The sequence below is a fragment of the Cyanistes caeruleus genome, chromosome 1, assembly GCF_971803275.1.
Source record: "Cyanistes caeruleus chromosome 1, bCyaCae1.hap1.1, whole genome shotgun sequence".
NCBI lineage: Eukaryota > Metazoa > Chordata > Aves > Passeriformes > Paridae > Cyanistes > Cyanistes caeruleus.
In genome coordinates this window covers 85,705,444-85,731,216 of record NC_141701.1, presented here as the reverse complement: position 1 = coordinate 85,731,216, position 25,773 = coordinate 85,705,444, and the positions used below count along the sequence as shown (strand labels likewise).

General features: G+C 44.8%; 1 protein-coding gene across 1 annotated transcript; it reads left to right on the top strand.

The window, feature by feature from the left end:
• Positions 1-826: 826 nt before the first annotated feature.
• On the top strand, positions 827-25,122 carry PXDC1 (PX domain containing 1). Its single transcript, XM_023919755.2, has 5 exons — positions 827-1,335; positions 14,125-14,216; positions 14,492-14,609; positions 17,297-17,408; positions 23,465-25,122. The coding sequence occupies exons 1-5, from the start codon at positions 1,080-1,082 to the stop codon at positions 23,580-23,582; spliced, it is 696 nt and encodes a 231-aa protein (XP_023775523.1). The 5' UTR covers positions 827-1,079; the 3' UTR covers positions 23,583-25,122.
• The last annotated feature ends 651 nt before the right edge of the window (positions 25,123-25,773 follow it).

Genomic DNA, 25,773 nt, shown 5'->3' with positions numbered 1-25,773 from the left:
ATCAGAATCCCATTTTGGATGATGCATCCTACATCACTGCGCTGTCATTTGCTTCACCTTCACTATATAAATCTTAACCCTGCAGCTCCAAGGCATTTGCAGGCATCCAGGAATCTCCCACACGCTTCCTTGCACTACAGTGCTGCTCCGGTTTTGCCAAATACCTGCTGCCGGCTGCTGCGGCCCCCGTGCCCCTCTCTCTGGGGCACTGCAATGCACGGGGTTCCGACGGGAAGGAGCGACTGCAGCACAAACCTCCCCATGTCCCTCCAGTAAGCGACGCTGCTGGAGGCTCCTTCAGGGCTGCCGTCCCGCCAGACTATTATTAAAAGGCCGAAGGAGTCCCAGGGCACCAGCTGTGTACTCCCTTCCTCCTGTTTTTCCTCTCTGTGCTGGCCCCGCTCCCGCCGGAGGTGCAGGCTCGGTTGCCGGGGGCTCCATCGAGGTTTCCCGGGGCGCAGGTCCAGCCTGTGGCTGACAGCCTGCCAGTCTCCCTCCCTCAGCTGGCCGGGACGGAGGCTTAAAGAAAAAAAAGAAAACAAAAACAGAAAAAAACCCTTCTGGGGTCACTGGGAGGAGAAAAAAAATCCTCGTCATGTCTGTGGTGTCTACGAAAAGGTCCCGAGAAGGAAGAGGAGGATCCCGCCCCGCGGGGACCGCAGGGTTCGGCGGAGGGGGGTGGGCGCTGGCCTCGGGGCAGGGGCGTCCCCCCGCCCTTGGACGGGAGGGGCTCTGCCTTCCTGCCGAGCCGAGAAGGGGCCGAGCCGCCCTGCTCCCCGCCCCGGAGGGGGTGAGAGCCGCCCTGCTGGGCGCCGGGGGCTCGGCGGGGCAGGGTGCCCGGGCCGTCCCCTCGCTGCGGCCGCCGGCTATGAGGCACTAGCGAGCCTCCCTCCAGCGCCGGGAGGCGACACAGCCCCGGCGGGCAGGGCCAGCCCGGGGGGGCCGTGCGGCGGGTGGCACCCCCCCTTCTCTCTTCCTCCTCCTCCTCTTCCTCCTCCTCCTCTTAACTTGGCCACGGCGGCGCGGGGCGGTGCGCTTCGCCCTGCGCCGGCGGCGGGGGATGTGCGGGCGGCGGCGGGATGGCTTCGGCCGTGTTTGAGGGCACCTCGCTGGTGAACATGTACGTGCGGGGCTGCTGGGTGAACGGCATCCGGCGGCTCATCATCAGCCGGCGGGGCGACGAGGAGGAGTTCTACGAGATCCGCACCGAGTGGTCGGACCGCAACATCCTCTACCTGCACCGCAGCTACTCCGACCTCGGCCGCCTCTTCAAGCGGCTCCTCGACTCCTTCCCCGAGGACAGGCCCGAGCTGTCCCGCTCCCCCTTGCTCCAAGGTTTGAGCAGCCTCCGCGGCCCTGGCGCTCTGTGCTCTCTCGGGCGGGTTTGGGCCGCCGCTCCCCCGGGGCTGGCCGGGCAGGGCGGGCGATCCCCCTCGGCGGAGGGAAGGGGCTGAGGAGCTGGAGCCGCTGAGAGCCGGACGGGGCGGCGGGGGCAGAAAAACTGCGGGGGCGTTTTGCGGTCGGAAACCCCTCCCGGGATGTTGATTTGTGTTTCTCTTTTTTTTTTTTTTTTTTTTTTTTTCTTGACTACACGTTTGGAGCCGAGGGCTCCCCGCAGGAGGGTGGCCCCAGTATCGCTGCTGCTGTCTCCAGCTGCGCGGCTCCGGGCTAGGCTGGGCTGGGGGAACAGAGGGATCCTCGATGGCGCTCCCCCTCTCCGGTGCCTCCGGGTTTCCCGAGGAAAGGCTGGGGGGTGGTTGGTGAAAAAGGAAAAAGGAGGAAAAAGGGTGTAGCTGAAAAATCTCCGAATGTCGGTATGCTGTTTGCCACAAGGAGGGGGCAAAAAAAAATAAAAAAAAAAAAAAAAAAAAGGGGGACGGAGCAACTCTGGGAGCTGGCGTAATTCCTCGCATAACTTCTGTGAAACGGGAATTGCGGCAGCGGCTAGTAGAGACGTCTGTTCTCTTCCAGTTTCTGAAGTGGATTAACCAAACTCCGAGGGATGTTGTCCATGCTCAGGCCTTGCTATGCAGAAGTAGGATGTACCCAAGCTGTCCTGCCGGTTGGATTTAGTTTGTTTAATGTTTGGGGTATTTTTTAGATAGTTATGTGTTCTACTCTGACGTATTTCAAGTGTGTAGAGTGGTGAGGAGCATCCAGTCATCTGAAAATGCGTGTAGCACTCCCAGTCTCCCCACTTGTTTGAGTTACGACGTAAATTATTGGATTGAAAAGGAACAGGGAAAGAAAGGATATTCTGTGCATGATTTTCTCTGTGAGAGGATGGGAAAGTCTTCACAAGTTCTCACTTAGCCTCTCACCTTGCTAGTGGGACCCCCTTGCAGAGGGTCTGCGTTTTGCTGTTCTCGGAACTGGGTCTCCGCCGCTCATACAGGCGTAAACCCACGGGACTTCACTCCTGGGCCGTCCCTGGGTGACAGCCACCTCTGTTCCCTGTCAGTGACGATCCCTCCCGGGCTGCCTTCCCAAGGATATTTGCTGGCAGATGTTCATAGCGAGACAGGTCTTTTTCCATGGTCCTGGCAGCTCCCTAACCTCTGGTGCTGGGGTCGCTTTGGGTTATGTGCCTCCCATTAAAACGCTCGCAGGGACGAGCCCTCTCCCCGGCCTGTGTCCCCCGGCTTTGCTGTCCCCGCTGTCGGGAGGTGGCCCCGGGAGCTCCGCCGCCACTCGCGGGCCCCGAGTGCCCTCTGCAGACGGCGGGGATGGGCGCAAGGCAGCCGGGGCTGCCGCAGCCCCGCACTCCTGCTGGCTGCGGGCCGCGAGTGGGAGATGCTGGCAGGGCTGGGAGCCGGAGGGGGCTGTCTCCTCCCGCCTGGGTGCAGGCTGGGAATGGGGCTGTTCCTGCGGATGCCGGACCCCACCTCTCAGCCCGGCACAAAACTGTGCCCCGTGCGTTTCTGATGCTGACCAGGGATCTGAAGTACTGCAAAAGCTTGTTGCCCACCGCGTGTGTCCTGCCCAAAGAACTGAAGGTGTGATTTTTACTAGTGCTTAGTGGCAGTAAATTCTCGGTAACGTGGCCTTCAAGTGTATGTGGCACCTGGGCCACGGCTTTTGAGGATGCTGGGTAGGTTTGGAGTGAGCCTGCCTGTGGTCTGCAGGGCACAGCACCTGCCAGAGTCACTATGACTAAAAATTGACGTCCCAGGGTGCAGGCAATCCTTCTTGTTGGCTTTCCCGAGCTCTGAAGAGTAGCTTGGCAGCTGGACTGGGGTGTGTGCTGTGGCTGGCTGCAAATGGACTCGATCCTTGGCCTCCTGCCCCTCCCAGTGCTCCTTCCCCATTGGTTATGCACAGGAGCAGCTGCTCATCCTAAAGCCCTTCTCATTCCTCAGTGCCTGTCTCAAGCAGCATGGTTCCTCTCCTGTCTCAAGGCCTGCCAGAGCTTTTGCAAAGTATTCAACTCTTCACTTCTCTCTGAAGTGTTACTTGTGCTGTGTGAGCCAGATGGGATTATAGTCCCTTGCACTGGCTTTACTTGACAGTCCCAGGTAGATACACCATTCATGCATGAACAACTGGGAAAGATTAACCATTCTCAGCCTATGTTGCTCAATCTCTGCCTAAAATCTAAAGCCAGCAACCTTGACTTACCTTTATCTCAGGAACAGGCACATAGACTTCAGTAGAATGGGGAATGAGCAAAGCATCAGTTTAGGATTAGAAAAATCTAAACCTAATATAAATAGATTATGATCTGTTTAGCTTGTTGAGGGAGTGGGGGTTAACTTTGCAACAGAGACAGAATAAAAATCAGGAGTAGTTTCTAAGCAATTACAGCATGCGTCACAATTTTAGCAATACTCTGTTTAAAATTATGCTGCTCCTGCTCTAAAGAAAATTACTTTGCAGAGTATGCTTCTCTGCCTAAAGAACACTTCATCATACCAACATTTTAAATTGGCTGGCCACAGCCTCTGATAACTTGACAAAGTTGAAACATAAAAGCCTCATTTGACTAAGTGACATTGATGCAAAGCTTTGTGTGTAAGAAAAGATTGCATGGGGCATGTCCAGTCTTTACAAAAATCATGGGATAAGCATGGTTTCTTAATGCCTTGTTTAAAAGCAGATGTCCTGCTGTCTACAGTGAAGCTCAATGTACTTAACCCAACAAAAACACCTGACAAAAGCCCATTATTGTGTGTGTTAGCATTTAGTCATATACTTTTGTGTGTATTTTTATATATATACAAATGTATTTGCATATATATGTGAGTTTGTGTGTGTGTGTGTGTGTGTGTGTGTGTGTTTATCCTGGGCTTCCTGAAAGAAGGTGAATATCAGCTCTGCCTTTTATCTGGAGGAAGTGATAAAGTGTTGCAAACCAAATTTGCGTCACATTGAAGGACTCCAAAGTCCCTACAGATTTGCCTAAGGAGCATTATAAGGACTAACATTATCCTACAGCTCAGTCAAGCTGCAGTGTGTTACATTTAAGGGATACAACTGAGAGTGGAAGCTTGAGCTATTTGATGTTATTAACTTTTTAAACCAAAGTTGTGGTTATTTTAAAAACGTCAGCAATTTTAGACAGACTTGGTTGTTACCTTTATTGCTGGCTTCAGCAGACAGTTCCTGCTCTGATGGAATGTGCTCCTTTTCTTGTTCAGCACGAGGAAGCCATCCTCTCCATTCCTTTCTTGACCCCCCATCCTCCCGGACTGACTTCCACAATGCTCTTCCCTTCCTTATTTGTTGGAGCTGCTGAGTGCTTTCAGATTGCAGAGGAGAGGATGGGAGGTGTAGCTGTCTGCACTGGCTGTTCATCTTACCCTTTCTTTGATATGAGAGGAGGGGAGGTCCCTGGGGGGAGTAGGGCATTCCCACAGTTTGGTCTTGTCTTTGGTAACTAATAAGAACACGTGGCAGAGGGCACTCTGCATCTGGAGGGTACAATGATGCTAAAGGCCAAGAAAATTCAGCAACACAAGGCATCTCACTAGGAAACTGGTAAACAAGGTTAGATATGTGCATACCTGCAGGGTGACTAAGTATGATTCACTGTGCTGTAACTTGCTAGTATTTTATTTGTCTTTGAAATCTGCCTGTCCCTTGCTCTAGGCAAATGCACGGAAGAGGATCACAGGAAAACACAGGTTCATTCACTCCTGCAAAGAACACAGCCTAATGTTACTAAATTGTCTGTTTCTCTATATAAAGTCTGCTTTTGAATTTAACCCATTTTCTTGAGAAAAGCAGAGCTATGGACTTAGAAGCTGACTTAAAATTGATGGAAATAGAAATAGTTTCAACAGACCAAATAGACACCAAAACTGAGGTATAAATCTGGAAAATGACTCTTCCTTTTCCCCCTCCCTCTCCTATTTTCTCTGAATACTACTTGTGAGGAGGTCTCATCTAAGATTTATCCTAGAACTTGAGCGAGCTTCAGGGCAGTCAGCAGTCACACACCTCCCTCGCCTCTGACTTCAGAGGGCAGAATCAACCCCTTAAGGAAGCCAAAAGAGTGCACTACCAGCCTTTCAAAACGGGGATTTTTTTGCCTATGGAGTGGTAGGGTGGTTTCTGGCAATCTTCCTCTGCACTTGTTTGTTGCCTTTGTTATCAAAACACATAGAAGATAGCTCAGATGCTCTTCCAGTATAACTGTTCATATTGTACCTACCTGTAGTGCCTGGTCCTGCTCTGATACTCTGAGCTGCCAAATCAGAAACCCTCTGACAGATTTATTTTATTACTAGATGGGCCTCTCTTTCCGAAGTTCTCATTTTCCTCCTTTCCATGTCTCCTCTGACTCATTCTGCTTTGTCGTGGTGTTTTTTCCACTTGCTCTTCTGTTATTTCCCCTCTGCTTCTCCAAGTTGCTTTCCCTGAGCTGCTTTCTGGTCCTCTTCTTTGGCTCCAGGTTTCCCTCCGGTGTGCTGCCATCCGTGGTTATTTATGACTCTGCAGATCTTCTCTGTACCCTTCCACCTTGCAGGTGCTCAACCTCTGTCCATCCATAGGAGTTTTCTAGTAGTGGTGGTGGAGATTTCCTGTAGAAACCTTGCACCTTTACTTCGCCTGGTGGTGTAGAAGCAGTCACTTCACCCTCAGCAGACCTGAGCGGTCCCTCACAGAGACCAGGCTGAGCTCTATCTCCAAGCCTTCCTTGTGTCTGGCATCCTCCTGCAGAAAGGAGGTGATCAGCTGTTTTCCATGTCCGAGTGGCTGTGCAGCAGGAAGCTCCTCCAGGGCTGCCATTGGAAGGATGTGCACAACACAGAAGGCAGTTCCCAAAGAGCCAGCCCAGGAACATTGCTTGCAAATGTTACATTCATAACTTAGTTTTCTATATGCTGCACTATAGTGTTGTTGTTCTTGTTGTTTACAAGACCATCTGGGAGTGTGATTTATGAGAAGCAGCATAGTGGTTTCCACAGACAGCAGCTGTTTCTTGGTGCTGTGACAATATAGATAAATACACTGCATCTATTGTGCTCTTCTCATTGTTGACATTGTCAACAGTTCATTAGTGGAGCTTGCTCAGAGCTTCTGTCTTCTGGCAGACAAAAGATGCAGCTCTTGGTTATCAGGCTCTAGCAGAACTGTATAACCAAAATTAAGTTTGTGGCTTCTGGGTTTGTTTTTTTATCAGCTGAATTTCATGGTTCATTTGTAATGATGGAGATAAATGAAGCTGACTGTGTTGTTACAAAGCTAGACTCAAGCTGCCTTTTTGTGGTGAACCAAGGCAATGTGTCAGGGAAGTTTTTGGTGGAAAGGAATGGAAATGAGGTGTGTTTTTCATGACAGCCCTCACCTGATAAGAAATCAGCACTAAAAATGGTTATAGGAGCTTGCATTTTTTCATCAGGTTTTGACTGCTTTGTTCACTCCTATCTCATGCTTCTTTCTTTCTTCTGGCTCATCAGGCATCAAGACTGGGAACTCTGTGGGAAAAGCCTGTCTGCTGTGTTCTGCCACCAAAACATGCCTTTTCCATTCCAGAGATCCTGGGAGATCTCATAATGAATAATACAATGTGTGGAAAACCCATCATCTTGAGGGTCTGGGTTTCCCAGCTTTTAACTTGCCTCTTTTCTTTGCATGGGTATTCGAGTGTGCCAGGGTCCTCAGGTCATGGTCACTTTTGCTCTGGAGGTTTCAGTCACACAATTGTTTGGACAGGGCTTTTCCCCATCCTGCATCTTCTTCAAATGAACTGCAAAAGAAGAAAGAGGTGGGCAGGGTTTTGAAAGCTCTCTTTCTTTCTGCATCAGATTTATTTCAGTATCTTCAATATGTTTGCTACTACCTAGTGGAACTTCTGAAGATATGGAATGACCCACATGCATTTTGTGTACTGATCCCTCTTTAAAAAATTTTGGTCCTCATAATCAAGTTTAAGAAAGGCAACACAATATGATAAATGTCCAAAGTCCACCTCCTTACACCCACCCCTCTTTTCAGCTCTGCTCTGTCCTTTTAGTTGCTCTCTCAGTAATGCCACCAAGAGGGGTCTTGTCAGTGATACTGCATCAGTAGCAAATCCTATGTAAAGGCTGCAGTGACTCCTGCCACATGAGATGGATGAACTTCCCCACAAGGGGAAGGGGCAAGTGTGTCTGCCCCAAGAGAGAGGGATTTTTAGAGTTAGGCAAGAGGCATCAAAGAGGACTTGCTAGAGCTGCCAGACTTAAGTCAGACCAGTGCTGTAGCTAGGTCTAGGATCCTGTCTCTGGTGATGAGAGCCAGATGCTGCAGAAAACAGCATAAATAACAGGCAGAGAACAGGAAAGGGATGGTCCTGGTCTCTAGTAATTGAAGATCTGACATCCCTGATTGCCTGTAATTATCTGCTCTTCTCTGGGTCTTATCAAGTCTTTGGACTTAAGGGATCCCTGTGGTGTTATTTATGCAGTTATTGAAGAAAAGTTGTGTGAAACAAGCTTTCCCATCTGCTGGGTTTTTTTTTTCATTTCCTGCCTTTACATACCTATGAGTATTCCTTTGCCCTTCTAGCAATCTTTTATCCTCCTCTCCTTCATCAGAGAGGAGGCAGCTGTTAATGGGAGTTGGTTTGGCCTTTTCAGAATCCTGTCTGAGGTGGCTAATGCCATAGTTCCCAGGTGGCAAGGCTGAGGGAACAAGTGTTTGTGGTGAGGACAGATCCTACCTGGGCAGCTGCCGGAGGAGCGAGGTATGGTGGCCATGAGGCAGGGAAAATGACAGCTGAGGTGGTATTCAGAAGACCCAGTTCAGCAGAGGGAGGAAGTAGGAAGTGGTGCAAAGGAGCAAAACAGCAGAAAAAATGGGGCTGAGTTGTCTGTCATCTTTCAGCCTTGATCCATGTGCCAGCTGAGTAGCTTCAGTTTCTGCATGTTTCTGTGGAATATCTGTCTGTGGATCTGTCTAGAAGTCAACTAGATATAGTCCCTAGAAGCCTGATCTGACTTTGGACCTGGCCCTTCTTTGGATGAATCGAATTAGACTCATTTCTTCAGCACTATTCTCTAATGACTAGGATCTTCCTTCTATTGCTCCATCTACATCCTGGATTGCATGTGTACACAAGGTTTAGAACATATCTGAGGGAAAGGAGGAATTGAGGGAAAAGGATAAAAAAGTTTTAGCATTGCAGTGCTAAGGTATTCCTGGGGAGTAAGGGCACATCTCCCATTGAAGTCTGGTCAGGAGAGACAGCAAAGTAGCAGTCTCCCATGCAAGGCAACTTATATGTCTTCCCTAAAGATTTGAAATCCCTAACTGCTGCTTGGGGTCTTGTGCAAAGAGAAAAGGATGGACTCATGATTTAAATCTATAAGCCTCAAATCTCTCTGGCAGTGTAGGTTAGCAGAACACAGTAGGATTTCTATCTGGATTTATTTGTTACCCCTTTTTTTCCCCTTTGATACCTACTCTGCAGTCTTCCTATAGGGAATGGAGAGGGAATTAGATGAGAGGAGCTCAGTGCAACTTTAATCTGCACATGCACACTGAAACACACAGCATTTAGGACTATTGGCATTCCATCTTGCACGTATCTTCAGAAAATACACCTTGGGCTTCTGGTCTTGCTCAGCTCCCTGTATGTATAGAACAGATTTTGATAAAACTGGGTATCTCTTGGACATTCTTTGCTCCCATCCTGACCACAAACACGAAGTGTAGCCCTTCAGATTGGAGAGAAGGGGTTTGCCCACAGTTTGGTACCATGTATACACAGTGACTTGTACATAGCAACACACCTCCAGAAAAACAGGCTTCTGTGTGTCATCATTGACATGACATTACAGATACATACCTGACTTGGGCATGAACTTACTCTTCCTTGGAAGGCACTAGAGGATTTTTGAGACAATGGTCATCTGTGTATGCTGTCAGGACTCCTCTGTGATTTAATTATGAGCCTTGAAGCACATGCTGCAATTCCTGTCCTGCTTCCTGTGGTAGAAACATGGGATGCTTTATCTGTGGTTTTCAGAATGTCATCAGTTGCAGATTTGGTGGCTCACATAGCAGTAATAGGACAGCCCTACCAAGGCTTGTGTGTTTCCATCAGGAGTTGGCTCTCAGTTCGTTCTCCTCTGCTGCTGAGCTCGTTTCCTGCCTGTGTGCAGCTCTGGGCCCCTCTCCCACGCTGTGAGCCAGCGTGCCAGGTACACAGCTGCTGTCCTGCTCTCCCAGCCTCCTGCAGCTGCCCCGGCACCAGGGACCCAGGGCAGGAAGAAAGCTGCAGGCTTCTGGTGCTGCTTGTGCCATACTTTTCCAGACATATGTTGCTCTGTGCAGAGCTGCTACCTACGCTTGGTCTCAAACTGAAAGCAAATCCCTTTCAGCCTTAAGGACTCTGCCTGGGGCTCTCTGTCTGGAAAGGGGCAGAGAGAATGTCAAAAGGACTGAATGAGGTCACTGACTATGTAATAAAAATAAAGCAATCTCCCAGGCATGGGTGAGTGCCAAGCTGGGTTAGGCAGTGTCATCCCTCCTGTCACCAGCCTGCTAGCTCCCACGTGTGAAGGGTGAAGGAATTTTAGAACTTTATTAGCAGGGTTTGTGGCAAAAAAAAAAAAAAAAAAAGGAGCCAGTGGGACTCCAGTTTACCTTAAACCCTATAAACATAGGTGTTTATAGCATTTAAATCACTTGGAAAAATAGCTAATTGTCCAAGTATAGTACAGGTAGCAAGACAGAGAGCAAAGCTTTCCTGGGAGGAGTCTGTGCCTGTTTTCCATTAGCAGTCCAGACAAGGGCCAGAGCTGAGAAAAAAGGCATGAGAACAGACTTTCACCATGACCTCACTAGCAAATTTCCCAGCTCTGAGTTCAGCTCTGTTGCATGACTGAACCCATCTATAACAAAGTGAAGAAAACACAACTGGTTCCAGGATACTAGTTGCTTTACTGCTATCTTATTTTTATGGCCCTTGGGCAGAGACAACAGCTTTGGGACATGTTGTAGCTGCTGTATGGATGCTTCATATGTGGCCAGGGGGTCCCACACACTCCAGATGCATCCACATTTTGGTGCATTTTTGTCAGGGTTAATGAATGGTGGGGGAGCTGGGCTCTGTCTGCAGTGTCAGCTGGCATGTCCGTGTGTCTGTTCAGACGTTTCCAGCATCAACAGTCTCTGGTTTTGCTTTTTTTTTTTTTTTTTTTTTTTCTTTTCTCTTTCTTGCTGCCTTGACAAATCTTCCAAACAGAAGAAAGAAGACAGGCAAAGGAGAAGCTCCCACAAAGTGAAGAGTAGGCCTGGAAACTTGGGTGCGGTTCTGTGACCCTTCTTTACACAAATTCTGATTTCTGCTCAAACTTAATATAGTGCCTGGGTGAGAAAGGAGCTTGGATGGGGTATCCTCAGCTGCAGTCTCTTGCTTCTTCTGTGGAGTCTGGGGTTTCCTGCCTTTGACAGGAGTGGTTTGAGGTATTCCCTGCTGCTCACCTAATTGTGCTGGCAAAGCAGAAGCAGCTCTGTGTTGTGGCGTGGGAGAGGAAATGAGGTGTAGGGGAGGGTGGGAACCCCTTAAGCCACTGTTGACACCAGAGACTTTACCTTGCGAAACCCCAGTGCTCCTCACGCACGTAGGTGTCGTGGTTGATGACAGAGTGTTGAAAGGGGAGGAGAGGAAGCACCAGGACCTCCACTCCTCCTGGCTGCTTGGGCAGGCAGTGCCTCGCTCTGGTTAGCATGGCTGTGGGCTTGGGAGCAGTCTGTCAGGTTGTGGGATCATGGTCTATGACTATCTGAAAACCACAAGAGCATCTGTTAACTTTTGAAAAACAGAGCCCTGTAGAATTAAGATAAATGAGGGCCTCACAAACTTCATGACAATTGCAGAAGAAATTACAGGTTTAAATATATGTATATAAGCCCAGTCAAGTGGTTTCTGTTTGTTTGGGTTGCAGATGTACGGAAAAAAAAAGGCTTTAGCCTGGCCAAATTGAACTCCCTGTATGGGGAATTCATTTAAGGTCAACAGCCTTATGCCCCAAAGCTGCACATCTGCAATCATTAAGCACATCTGTAGGAAGCTGTCCAGGCAGATGTATCACCCTCCTTCCTACGCTGTCTGCTTTTTGGTTTTGGTATTACTGAAAGCTTCAGTAAGAAACTGTTTTTACGGTGTCAGATGTTACAAGTCTTCTGTGCCAGTTTCCAAGTTGAAGTGTGGGTTTGCATGGCTGGTGTCTTTCCAAGAGATGGAAGGAGATAATATACCAGGACTGGAAATTCCCTGTGAATACAAGAAGCTGTAAAACCTCCCACAGGGTGATCTGTGACAGTGCAACAGGCTGACAGCCTTGTCTGACTTCTTGGTGAAGCATAAAAAGGCCGTGTGGAGCTGCAGATGCTTTCCCTGATTACTAATGAGAGAAATCCTGACCGCTTGGCTGGTTTTCCTCGTGGGATGAATGCTCAGGGCTGTTGCCGAGGTGGTTTGGGTTTTTTTTTTTTCCTTTTTTATCCCCCTCCCAGTCTGAATATCTTAATTTGTTTGAAAGTATCCCTCCTCCTGGTAAAACATTAGTTCCAACAGTGCACACTTATCTGGGAAAGGGTCCGAGATCGAGGGCAGATTTGAGAGGGAGCAGTTGAATGCTGAATCCCTGGTGGATCGGCAATGAGGTGGGAGCCACAGCTGGGTAGCCTGTGCTCTGACTATATCACTGTTTATGTAGAGTGGATCAAGACCAGCAGGAGAAGTGGAGACACCCCACGGCAGCTGGCACTGGGGTGGCTGGTTCTGTTTTCTCTGATGTGGGCTGCAGCAGGGCCAGCAGCATGTTTCTAACATCTTGGATGGGTATCTGAGCTGTGGGGGCATTGGCAGCTTTTTCTTTCTTTTAGGGAAGATGAAAGCCCTTTCATTGAAAAATTTGAACTTGTTCCAAATGTGGGATGGGAACATATTTGTGGAGGGGTGAAGCAGATCCACCCAGGCCTGCACCCCGTAGTTAGGATGATGAAGAGTGCTGGTCTGCAATTCAGGTCTGTAATGCCAAGCACAGCCCAGCCAGTATGCAGTCCGTGGCCCCATGCAGATGAGTTTATTCACATTTAAAGAGAATTTCAGAGAATTTCCAAGCAAAGCTACCTGACTGTAGCGTACACCAACCAAAGCAAGACACACACACCACCTGTGCCCTTCTATGCCTGCTGGTATGCATTGCTCTAATGTCAGGAGAGGGTACAAGCTGTACTGGGGTGAGGAGATAGCCACACTGAAAAAACAGGCAAAATGAAGGACTGCTGAGCAAGAGAAAGGCTTAGACAAGCAGGGGACTTTTGTGGGACAACTGTCAAGTAAAGCCGGTTGCTTTGGAGACAATCTCTGTTTTATTTAGAGCTGTAACCGGAGGAGAGCTGACAGCTTCCAAGTCACACTTTTGTCTGGAAAGTTTCTGTGGGATTGTATCTCATTGGTAGCAAACACTGAGGACTGGTGCAGACTGAAACTGTTTGTGGATGCTGTTCCCACACTCTGCATATTTGATGGCTTTGCATTTGTCTTTCGAATAGGAAGATGGAGATTCACTTACTTTAACACAATTGTAGTTTATTGAAGTGCTTCCTCACAGACTGCTTTGGAAATTTTTAATGTTGATGGTTTTGATTTATTATGTCTTTTCCTGTTCCAGCTTTTTGTTCTGTTTTTTCGTTTGGTTGGTTGTTTATTGTGGCTTGTTATATTTAATAGTTTCTCTTAGGTATTTCATTTTCATGGGTGTATTCTGCTCCTTAGAAATGAAGCACAAATGTAGAAGTTAAATGATGATTTGATTAGAAAAAATAGGTTGCAAATATCAACAATAAAAGGCCCACTAGAGGCATGTGAGATTTTGGGGTTTACTTCTCCTCATATGCCCTGTACATACATCTAAGCTGTGCTGTATTTCCTTCAGTCTGCTAGAGAAGGGGAAAGTTACAGATGTCCTGCAGGTTATACATACAAAATACAGGATCAATGTTTAAGATCGCCATACCGAGCAATTAAATATTGCATTGTAATGCATCATTTTGGATATGGGGCAGTAAAATTTCTGACTTAATCCCTTCTGCAGCACTGTGATAATTCAGTGGCTGAACAGATGAAAAAAAAATCCTAACAGTAATCTTGCAAAACGTGATACTGACAAATTTTCCTTGGTCCACTCACTGGGGCTTACAGACTTAGAAATACAAAACTGCTCTCAAAGCCTTTTGCTTAGCTTGTGTTTATTTCCTCTCTTATCTGTAGAATGTGTCTTTTGGTTTTCTTGGTTTTGTTTTTTTTTTTCCTTTTTATTTACAGAAAAAAAATGTTATGAATAATGATTCTTGGAAGCAGAAAGTGGGCTGTTTAACTATCACTGCTGGGAATGCTGTGCAGTGAAACTGCGGGTGAGGGAGTAGGTGGTTCTGCTTCTGCTTGTCTTGCAATTCCTACATATGGTCATAAACAGCTGAGTTTGTGTCAGGCGCGCAACTCTGCTTGTAAACTACACCCACCTCAGTTTGGGGTGCACACTTTATCATCAGCTGGCTTAAAAGACATTTCTGGAAGGCATATTTGAGGTTGTCCCATGTCTTTCTGAGGGGCTGCTTCTGGCTGCTAAAGTGTGCAAAATTGTGGTTTTGTTCATGCTTATTATCTGTTTACTTTGTTTCTAGGGCTCATCACAATAAAAGAAGCCCATGATATAGAAGCCAGACTTAATGAAGTGGAAAAGCTTCTGAAGACTATTATAAACATGCCCTGGAAGGTGAGTAAGCCAAGTTCCAATTTAGCCCAGCTTGACTCCTCCTCCATGGTGACATGCACTCTCATGCAGATTAGAATGTGATGGACTTTGCCAAACTCTGAAAGAAGCAGCAATTTAAAGTAAATGCTGAGTGCCAGAACTGTGTAATGATGCCTCCAAGCTGTCACTTGTAATAAGTCTTTCTGTCATACTCTGAAGGGGTGGAAATAGAGAAGAGGGACAGAGCAAAATGCTGGTTAAAAATAGATGTCCGTGTTTATTTCTCTCTTTTTAAGTATTCAAGATCTGAAGTTGTCCTCACGTTCTTTGAGAGGTCTCCTTTGGACCAAGTTCTAAAAAATGACAACGTTCATAAAATTCAGCCAAGCTTTCAAAGCCCTGTTAAAATATCAGGTAAGAATTGCTAACTTCCTGCAGTTGATGCAAGAATTGAAGAATGAAAATTACTTCATTTGCTGTTCCCATTATTACTTCTCTATCAACAATTCAAAATGTAGTTCTCAATAGTGCTTTGTGATATAGGACATAGAATTTTCCTTGATAGACTGTACAACATGCATTCAGGCAATAAAGTGGCAGGTGAAATGGGAGGCTGACAAATGCAAAACAGTGAATGTGAGGAAAATGCAGTCCTTACTGCATATCATCACAGTGCTGGTACCACTTAGAAAGGAGATTTTTGAGGCTATTGATACAGTTCTGTGAAAATGTAAGCTTGGTGCCAAGCAATGGGCAATATCAGCAGTGAGAGTATTAGATATTATTAGGAAAGGAGGGGGAAACAGAGGAAAGTAGCATAGTCCCATCTTGAATACAATATGCACAATTTTGGTTTCTTCATCTCAGGATATGATAGAATTTAAAATTATACAAATAAAAGGCAAGGATTCAAGTTGTTGAATAACTTCTCTAGAAAGGGGTTAACTAAAGAAGGACACTTCACCAGTGAGAAGAAATTACAGACTGGTATGATGGAAGTCTATAAAGCTGTGAATGGGAGGTCAGTTACCCTATACTTCTTATGAAACAAGAGCTCTCAATATCATTGACAGACAACAGGCTTTAAACAAAAGAAAGGTTATAATATTGTTTTGTTTCCATTCAAAGCATAGTTATGGAGTGGAACTCACTGTCATAGGATATGGTGAAACTGAAAGCAGAAGTGACTTCAAAAGGGAACTAGACAAGGAAGTGGAGGAAAGGTACATTGAAGTTCCTAAACCACAGATTGCTAGTGGATAAAGTGGAGAGCCTATCCTTGCCTATTCTTTTAGCCTTTCCCCTCTTCATCTGCTACTGACCATTGTCAAAAGGTCTGTGAGCTTCTGATGTGCCTGGGTTTGCATTTCTATACTGAAACACTTTGTTTGACCCTAATGGCAACTCCTGGTTTTGTGTCACCAGAAGAGCTTATTTACAGTTAATTGAAATTAAATACTACATAGTCCTCCAAGTTTTAGAGTGTCTGGCAAGGAACTGGTATCAATTTTCTTTGGTACTAACAAAACTATGTCAGCTGAATAATAACATTTTAATTCTAAGTTATTGTTGGCAGTGATGATTCATACCTAATTAAATAGAGGTAGAGTTTCCTACCTATGCAGTTATCCAAAAGCATCTTATGATAATTAATTTTATCATTCAAGTGATTGCTGTCATTAATGCTAGGAATGGAGGTGGAAATTTGATGTTAATTGATACTTGCCTCATCTGGATGTTGCACAATGGAAATGGCTCAGTGTCTGACAGCACTGTCAGTAGATGGCAGTAAATGATAATGGGTAAAGCAGTTCATGCAGCAGTGAAATGCTGTAACTCTTAGGTCAAGTCAAGGACACTAGGAAAATACCAACATTCCTGTTAGTCATAGTGCAGCTTTCTACCTGGCTCACAGTCTTGGAAAAGCATGCAAAAATGTTTTGTATTCTCTGAAAAAACAAACTGTCCCCTGCATGGTCCTGCTTATAGTGGTAGGTGATGGAGAAGAGAGAAGCCCTCTAAGATGAAAGCTGAATTTGAATTTGTGGTGTAAATCTTACTTTACAATCACACAATTCTGGTTCAAGATGAGTCAGGTGAAGTGTGATTCCGCTGGGGTTCAGTTTTCACAACACCCAAATGTATTCTGCTAAAATGAGTTGCAGTAAAATACGGAATGAAAGTCAAAGAACACTCTCAGGAATAATATGGAAGTGAGTCTTGGCTTCACCTTAATGCAGGAACATGTAATGTTAAAAAAAAAAAAACAAACCTCCTCTCTCCTGTCTCATCTGTTCATTGCTTGAATTGTAGATATAGTTGAGATTTGTTGGTGTGTTTTCTGCCACAAACTAATTTTTTTTGTTGTACTGATAACAACCAAGGCTCTAACACAGGGTCATAGTGTCTTGAGGCAGATCAAAAGTTATCCTGCTTAAGTCAGTGCTGATGTTTTTTGAAATGGACATTTATTTTGCGTTGGTCCTAGCTTCATCTAAAATTGTAAGACCAAAGGAAATCTTTGTGAATTGCCTGGTTTGACTTTCCATATAGCACCAATGTTGATTAACTTCTCATTCACATCAAATACTGTTCATTAGTTATCAATTCTCCCCAAGGCAGTAAGTCAGTGGAATTAGGTGTAAATTTTAGACATTCTGTATTGAAGGTTTCTAACACAGTTAGAAACAAACAGTATGAAGGGTAGTGTAAAACATGGTATTTCTTTACATGACTTAGAGTTGGTGGTTGAATTAACTTGTAAGGTCACTTTTCATTTCCCTTTTTATATCTTTTTTATTTTTGCTTGAGCCTAGAACTGTGTAAGAAAAATACAATTACGATTTGGTAGTGGTAGTTGCTTCAGATGCTCTGTGTCATGAATTGGTTAGGTGGATAAAATTGCTTCAGCACTGTCAGTTTGCAGATGTGAGAAGCTGTGCAATCAGCTCTTCATTCCTGCTTTCCTGTGAAGATTTTCAGTGTCATGCACACATCTCTGTTCATAGCCATGTCAATTACATATCAGTGTCAATTACATATGATACACAGTTGTTTTCCAGCTTTTTTTTTTTAAATCTTTTTTTTTCTTCTTCCAACAGAAATCATGCGATCAAATGGATTCTGTTTAGCCAACACCGAAACAATAGTCATTGACCACAGTATACCTAATGGGAAAGAGAAGCACCTGGATGTAGATTCAGCAGAACATTTGTAAGTGGAGTTTGAACAAGAGCAATGTGGTCACCTTCACTATAGCTTTCCCACCCCCTAGCAAAATGTTGTCTGTCTAAGAGCAAGACTGGTACAGCTGTCATCCTGACTGGTGAAATGTTACTGGGCTTGATTGCTAACACTTGACAGCAATTTCCTGTTAAAGTGGGTAAAATGGGAGAATGATTGACTGCAGAGTGATCAATCCTCTGTGTATGAAAAAAAGAACTGAGATTGCTGTAGGGGTGCTGTGAAGGGAGACTTATTTCTTTCTCTCATGACTGTGATGAGAGCTGGTTTGAGCCCAAACTTGGAAACTCCAACAGCCTAACAAACGGCATACCCTGCTACAAAGGGTAGTAGAACATTTGGGAAGCAAAACACTGTCCTCAGAGGGAACACATGCCTTAAAGTAATTGGACAAAGGTCAACAGCTGCTCAGCTGGGACTTGGGGTAGCATGTGTATATCCTCAGGGAAAAGGCAAGGTGGATTGGTTTCATTGGAAAGTTCTGCCTCCTAATGAATGTAGGTATTCTGGGGTCAGAAACCTGTAACCAGGAGGGCTTCAGTGGCCATAAACTAAAGCACAAACAGCTCCATCTCAACATGAGGAAGAACTTCTTTACACTGAGGGCAGCAGAGCACTGAACAGGCTGCCCAGGGAGGTCACAGAGTCTCCATCTCTGGAGGCCTTCCAAACATACCTAGACATCTTCCTTTGTCACCTGCTCTGGGTGACCCTGCCTTGTCAGACAGGTTGGAGTGAATGATCTCCAGAGGTCCATTCCAACCCCAGCCATTCTGTGATTCCATGATTCATGTAAGTCTTAATTCAGTGACTGTATTCACAGATGGGTATTGATGGAAATATGCATCCTACAGATGTCTGCCATACCAGGTAATTGGTATTTCAATGAGCTTCAGATAGTGAATCATTTAAATATTTTTGATGAGAAATGTTGACCTACTTTTTCATTAGACCAGTTGAATGAAGGAAAGAGAATACTGAAAGACTTATTGAGCCTTTATCTTTGAGTGCAGTAATCTGTCTTGTCATATTTGAAATGCCAGTCTGTAACAAGATTTAGAGCTTGGCAACATTTTGGCAGGGGCTGGAGAGTGTATCTGGCTTCAGTATAATTTCTTGAAGTCTTTTTATTAACTTAGTGTTTTGAACCTTGACCTTGCTAACAGCATTTAAGCTTATAAGCTTTTAATAATGAGGCTGAAATGGCACACTAGAGCTTATTCTGTAAGGCCAATACCTGGAAATCAAAATTGTTATAGTTCACAGTGGATTACTCTTTGTACTGAAAGTGACAAATTATAGGAGAAAATTACCAAAGAAAGCATTTTCCTGCTTTATTTTAATTGTTTATTTTTAAAAATATTAAAAAAAAATATTTATAGCTAGTTTTGATTTTAAAAATGTGCTCCAGCCCAAGCAAAACTTACCAGCCTGGGATCAGAAACTACAATCATCTAATTGTCATCCCACTGAAGTCAGAAAAGTCAGAAAATACTGATGTGATAAAAACTGAATGGCAGGAACAGCTTCCCATAAACTCTGGTGGAAGAAATGAATCTAGGGTAACAGCCTGACTTTGTGCAGCCTGACTTAGTTTAACTTTCCAAAGGATGTGAAGTCAAGAGTCAAAAAGTTAATAAATTTCAAATGTGTGTTTTATACAGTGCCCTAAATTTTCCCATCCTGCAGCTGTATTTTATAGCCAAGATATAATAGCCAGGAGATAATGGAGCCAGTGCAGCACAGCTGTTTTGTAAAAAATGAACCTTTTTCAAAAGCAGAGATTTTCTCTACTGTTGGTTTAAATGTATGTTATTAGCCCAGAAAGGAAACTTTAAAATCTTTCAAATCCTATGCTGTTCCCTTTCAGTCTCAGTAAAATTTGATTTATGGTGTGTTCTACCCTGAAATCAGAGTTAATTCCTTGTGGGCTTGATATCCTCAGATGGGAATTTTTTCTTTTCAGCTGCATTAAACACTTTATGACTTCTGGGTTTTGGTTGCTGATGGACTTGAATGAGACATTTTGCAGAGCAAACCTGTATTTTTTGGGAAGAGGTGCTTTACGCTTCAGCAGGAAGTGCCCATTCCCTGTGCTGGTTAGCTATGTAGCCTGCAGTGCCACCTGCCCAGTGACCCATCAGCTGAAAAGTCTCATACTTGTTGCAAAAGAAACCACAGCACTTTTCCACATTGCAGTTGCTTACTCTTGTTCTGAAGTAGGTCTTTTCTGCTTCCTTCCTTCCTTTTCTCTCTGATTTTGGTTGTCAGCACACCATACTGTTGCAAACTGTGGTGAAGTCAGTGTGTCAGCATCCGTGTGGTGTAGCTAGTCCTTTTGTGTGTGGTTCTTGGAGAGTAGTCTGAAGTCCTTTTGAAAGAAAAAAGTGGTAAATAAATGCATTTGGACTGCTGCTTTGGTTTTGTTACAGAGGTGCCTTTCTCTGGCTAGACAGTTTGCACTTCTGTCTTCTAGGCCAGCAGCCCAGCCTGTGGGGGATTGGATAAGCTGCCTTTTTGGCAAATTCACTCCAGTACCTGAAGGAGGCCTGCAAGAGAGATGTAGAGGGAATTTTCATGGGGGCATGTGTTAGATTAGCTACTAGGAAGAAAATCTTTAGATAAGGGTTGTGAGATACTGGAACAAGTTCCCCAGGTTGTGGATTCCCCATCTCTGGAGGCATTCAGAACCAGGCTAGATGGGGCTCTGAGTAAACTGACCTAGTGGAAGGTGTCCGTGGCAGGAGGGTTGGAACTAGATGATCTTTAAGGTCTCTTCCAAACCAACCATTCTGTGATTCTATGAATGTATATTTTAAATACTTCCAGTGGTGGTGACTCAACCACTTCCCTGGGAAGCTTGTTCCAATGCTTGATAACCCTTTCAGCCAAGAATTTTTTCCTAATATCCAATCTAAACTTTTCCCAGAAGAATTCGAGGCCCTTATTTCTTGTCTGTCACTTATTGCTTGGAGAAGAGTCAAACCCTGCACCTGGCTGCCCTCCTTTCAGGGAGTTGTACAGAGTGATAAGGTCTCTCCTGAGCCTCCTCTTCTCCAGGCTAAAAAACCCCAGCTCCCCCAGCTGCTCCTCACAGGACTTGTGCTGCAGACCCCTCACCAGCCCCACTGCCCTTCTCTCAATGTTCTTCTTGCTGTGAGTGGCCCAGAACTGGACACAGGATTTGAGGTGTGGTCTCACCAGTGCTAAATACAGGGGAACAGTCCCTGCCCTGGTCCTGCTGGTCACTATTTCTGATCCAGGCCAGGATGCCATTGGCTTTCTTGGCCACCTGGGCACATGCTGGCTCCTGTTCAGCCACTGTTGACCAGCACCCCCAGGTCCTTTTTTGCCAGGCAGTTTTACAGCCACTCTGCCCCAAGCTTGTAGCTCTGCATGGGGCCACTTGTTGAGACACAAATGCATGACCCAGCACTTGGTCTTGTTGAAGCTCATACAATTGGCTTCAGCAGATCAATCCAGCCTGTCCAGATCCCTCTGGGAAAGCCTTCCTGCTCTCCAGCACATTGTCACTCCCTCTCAGCTTGGTGTCATCTGCAAACTGACAGAGGGTGCTCTTGATCCCCACATGCAGACCATCACTAAAGATATTCAACAGGACTGGCCACAAAACTGAGCCCAGGGAAACACTGCTTGTGAAAGGCTACCAAACAGGTGTAACTCCATTCACCATCCCTCCCTCTTTGAGCCCAACCACCAGTTTTTTACCTAGCAAGCCTGCCCAAATGATAAGCTCCTATGTTGTTACCTCTTCTTCCTGGTGAATCTGACTAGCAAACGTAATGCATTAACCGAGGTTAAAATGGTAAAGAATTTTGTCTTACAGTACAAGAAGTAGGCTCTTGAAAAAGACGAGTGTGTCTGTCAAGGTTCTTTGAGGGAAAAAATTAATGGCAGTGGTTCAGGAATCTGAAGATCCACAGTAGAGCTGCAGAATTTATTTTGAAAGAAAGACCTGCTGGTAACAGCACAAAAGCATTTTGATGGTTGGTGTACACAGCTAGAACATTTACTGTGGTAACCAGTCCTGGCTTATTGAGTTTGGTTTTGTATGAGCACTCCAGAGCAGTGCTTTGCAGGCTGCTCTGCACACAATTCCTTTTTGGTGGCAAGAAAAGCTTTCTACTTAATCGCAGCATCTGACTTCCAGTGCTTTGGACCTCATGTTCTGCTTGTAGTAACCTATCAGTGAGGCTGGAGAACCACAAAATCTGTGGGACCTTTCATAGGTAATAATGTAGCTTTATGCTGATAAGAGAAAGAGACCAGAATCTGAATAGCCTTCTTGACTCCTCTTCCGCTTTCTTCACTCTATCTGTCCCACTGGTATTTCATAATCTGTTGTTTCTGGATGACTTGCAGTCCATAAGACAGCACAACGTGATCTGTGAAGTGTTTGCAAGAAACTAAGTCAACTCCCTTGTGCACACGTTCCCACACATGCAGGCAAGTAAACAGCCTGGAGGGACTGGAAGAATGAAGCTAATAAACATTCAAAGTTCAGCCTCATTGTTGTTTCATTTAAAGTGAAGAGCAAAGCAACAGCACCGCGTGAGAAAATCCATGAGTTTCTGCTCAAAAAAAGTCTTCTATTTTGGGTCTCATAGTTTAAAAAAAAGAGATGGGTAGGACCAGGAAGGAGAGTGGAAAAGATAGAACTGTGGCCATACATTGCAAGATGTATAGACCAGGCTATCCAATAACCCATGATACTTCTAAATAAAGTTTTGGGAAGAGATGGGAGTGGGAGACTTACCAGTTTTTTTATCCTACCACTCTTCTTCAGCTCCTCTGAAATACTTAACTCTTGGGTCACTTTCTAGGGTGAGGTTAGAGGGATGTCTGCAATTGTTTCACTTATCTAAAGAGTCTAACTAGGTCATGTGTAGATGAGATGCAGTTTTAAATATTAATTATTTTAAAGCTCATCCCTTTTATCTGCCATTTGGAGAGCTGCAGTAGGCCAGCTAGGCTGATGAAGGTCTTGGAGACACGTGCTAAAAGTGAGAGCTAGGTTAAAATTTCTTTTTCCATCTTGTGCAATTTTCTGCAGTTTCTACCTCCTTTTATTTCTCACTCTGTCATAATGAATGACATTTCTTTCAAGATATTAAAGAGAGTTTGAGCAAAAGAAACTTTATGGTTTTTCAAACCCCGTTTACAACTTAGGTGAAATTTAGTCCTTGGCCTGCAGTGACTGTCTTTAACTGCTCGACTATCTAGGAAGAAGATAATGTTTCTTACCATAGAAATTCAAGCCTTCTTGGAATGGGAATATGTGTAACTGAGAAGTGTAGGTTTTAACAGCTTGATGACTTCTGGTTGAGAGTAGGTATGAGACAGTAGCTAATTCTTGCAAGAGTTCACGTTATGAAACAGGTGTTGGGAAGTGGGGAGGGAAATACCAAAACAAGTGAAACTAAATTTCAGAATCTTTTTATATTTTGAGATTCTTTGATTGTCAAAATCTAAATCTTGTACCATGGGAAGGACAGCTAGACTCTGGAGGAAGGACACTGTCATCATTTTTTGCTACCTATATTAGACACTTGGCCTCTTACAAAAGCCAAACGCAGAGAAGGGGCCTGTGAAGTGAAAGGCTGAGAGTCCAAATTCAGATGGGAAACAAAGGCAGTTTCTTTTTCACTTTTATGTGAGAACTGAGGCATTTTGTGTTGTTGACACATGCTGTGGGAACAAAATAGAAGGATGTGGACTTCAACTCTTCTTCACTCTTCCAAGACTCATTTGCTTTTTCCTTCTTTCCTTCCTTCCTCACTAGTAGCTTTGAAAGTCAGGGATGACAAGATTACCTGCTTGTGTTCACCATGGTTCTCACTGGCCCATGGTTTACTCATAAACACATGAGTATAGGAGGAGAAGGAGGCGTGGATGAAATCAGGTCCAAGTGCTTCTCTCACTCCCTTAGTCCTTTTTTTCCAATTCCTTTGATGTTCTAAATGACTTAATGCCTTTTGGTGGTTTTTTTTTTCATCTTTCCTTAGGTTCGAAAGTGTTAGTGACTTTACCTCAGAGCTGGAAGACAGTGATGATCCAACAGCCTATGTTACCAATTTGACATACTACCACCTGGTCCCATTTGAGACTGACATTCTGGACTGAGGCTGCTCGGGGATGCAGTCAGCCAGCATCCAGCCAACCTCTTTGTCCATAGGTTCTGCTATCTCTGGCATTGCATCTCAGTGAATAAGGCTGTGCAGCCAAGACCAACAGCAGGGAAGATCCAGCAAGAGCGCCACAAGGCTGGTTTTATAAGTGTGGTCCTCTGTTGTGTGTTATGGAGACATCTTGTAAGGAGGAATCTGCTTTGCTGCTGAAAACAAACTCACTTTCTGTGAAAGCAAGGCAACAGAGGCTTCCTGGGGATCAAGGAAGTCTCTGCTATGTCTGTGGGAATTGCCACCCTGACACAGCTGTCAGAAACTTGTGCTGAAGCAGGCACAAGTCACCCGTGCTCCTTGTGGTGCAAGTTGAGTTCCCCTTTTAGGATACCACCAGAAACTTCCTCAGATGGCGTGACCACACTTTTTATGCTTTGTAAGCAAGAAGACAAGCAAACCAGCTGAACTTTGTCAGTTCCCTCTGCAGTTGCTTAATGGAGGTCTCGTGGGTCGCTTTTTGCTCGGCTACCGGATGATTGGTGCCTTACACGAGATGTCAGAAATACCACTGAGTGCCTCCAGGAAACAGAACACGTGAGCTGACAGCTTTACTTCTTTTAATCATGGGCTTTTGTATAATCACTGAAAGGCTGACTGCTCTTTCCTGGAATAGTAAAGCAGGCAGCAACCGGCACTGCAATGAACTGTGCATGATGTTGGGGTACCCAGATGATTTCAGAGTTCTGGAAACCGATGGAAAGCTGAGCTGCTCCACCAAGAAGGGTCAAGGCTATGGCAGGCACTTTGATAATATTTTTTGTTTTCATGTGGACCAGCATATGTGAATGATGCTTACAGACGTTTACATCAGAGAGATGATTCCCTATGCATATTTCTTCCCAGAGGATGGGAAGGAAGACACTGAGATTTATGTTGTGTTTGGACTGAAAAGAATGATAAGCTGCAGTGTGCCTACAGTGATAGGAAAAACAGTCTCTCCACTGCCACCCTGTCTCAAGGAGTTTGTCCAGTTTTCTGAGATCTGCCTGGAGGGGTCAGGTACAGACCTCCTTGTTGTGTAATGCCATGGATTTCAGCAGAGATAGGACAGTGGGAGCAAGAGTGTGAATGGACCCTGCAGCCTCTTTACTATTGAGTAGTGCAGTGTTAAAATCTCCTTGGGGTCTCTCCCTTGCAGAGCACCCTGAATTCCCGGCTCTCACTGTGAGTGCTCAACGCTCACCAACATGACCTTTCATTGAGCTTTTTGCCATCTGTTTGCAAATATTATTTTGAAGGGACTGAAATGGAAAGAAATGCATTTTTGGGCATGTTTCTTGGAAAAGAGGCTTGTTTGGTCCTGAAGAAGCTGATACAACTCCACAACTCCCTTCTGCAGACTTTTCATTTCTATCTATAGAATAATGGTCAAACAGAATTTGTTAATGTAAATAATAAATTATTGAGAATCCTAATTCTTTTACACAATATGTTTTTAAAATATATTTTAATGAAATAAAATATAACTCACCTTCAGTACACTTCTGCAGCTTCAAATAGTGTTATTTGGTCTTATTTTGAGTACACTTTCCCAGATATGTCAAATCCTCTTTCTTTTCCCCACAGTTTTTGAAACATGCTGAGTAATAGCAATTCCTGTGCTCCACATGCTACTCATGCTGTAAACATGGTGTGTATCCACATGAAACCTCTGCCTAGATGTTGATCTTGGGTCTCGGTGTATGTGGTTTAATACAACTCAGCTTAGTGGAGGATTTTGCCATTATTGTTTTTGAACATGAAGCAGATTCTTATAAGGTAAATTTCTATAGTAGAAGGAAATATGTTCTCACTCACTCAGACTTCCTGAGCAGCCTCTTGAATTAGAATTGGGAATAATTTTCATTTTATTTGTTTCACTCTCATTAGTTTTAATTCTTCTGCTAGTGTTCTTAGTTAACCGAGATGAAGTAGAAATAGCATCTGGTAGACATGTGTATTGGACTGGATATTGGAATATTTTATTTAAATTCCTGACCTTGTTGTCAGCCTACCATGTTGCTTTGGGTAATTCTACTTCATCTCCCTGAGTTTTCCTTGACTGATATTTTGGAAAGCAACGTCATTGGCTTTTGATGCAATGTTGTCCCCTAATTCATTTGAATTTTCCTATGAATTATTGACCACATGGT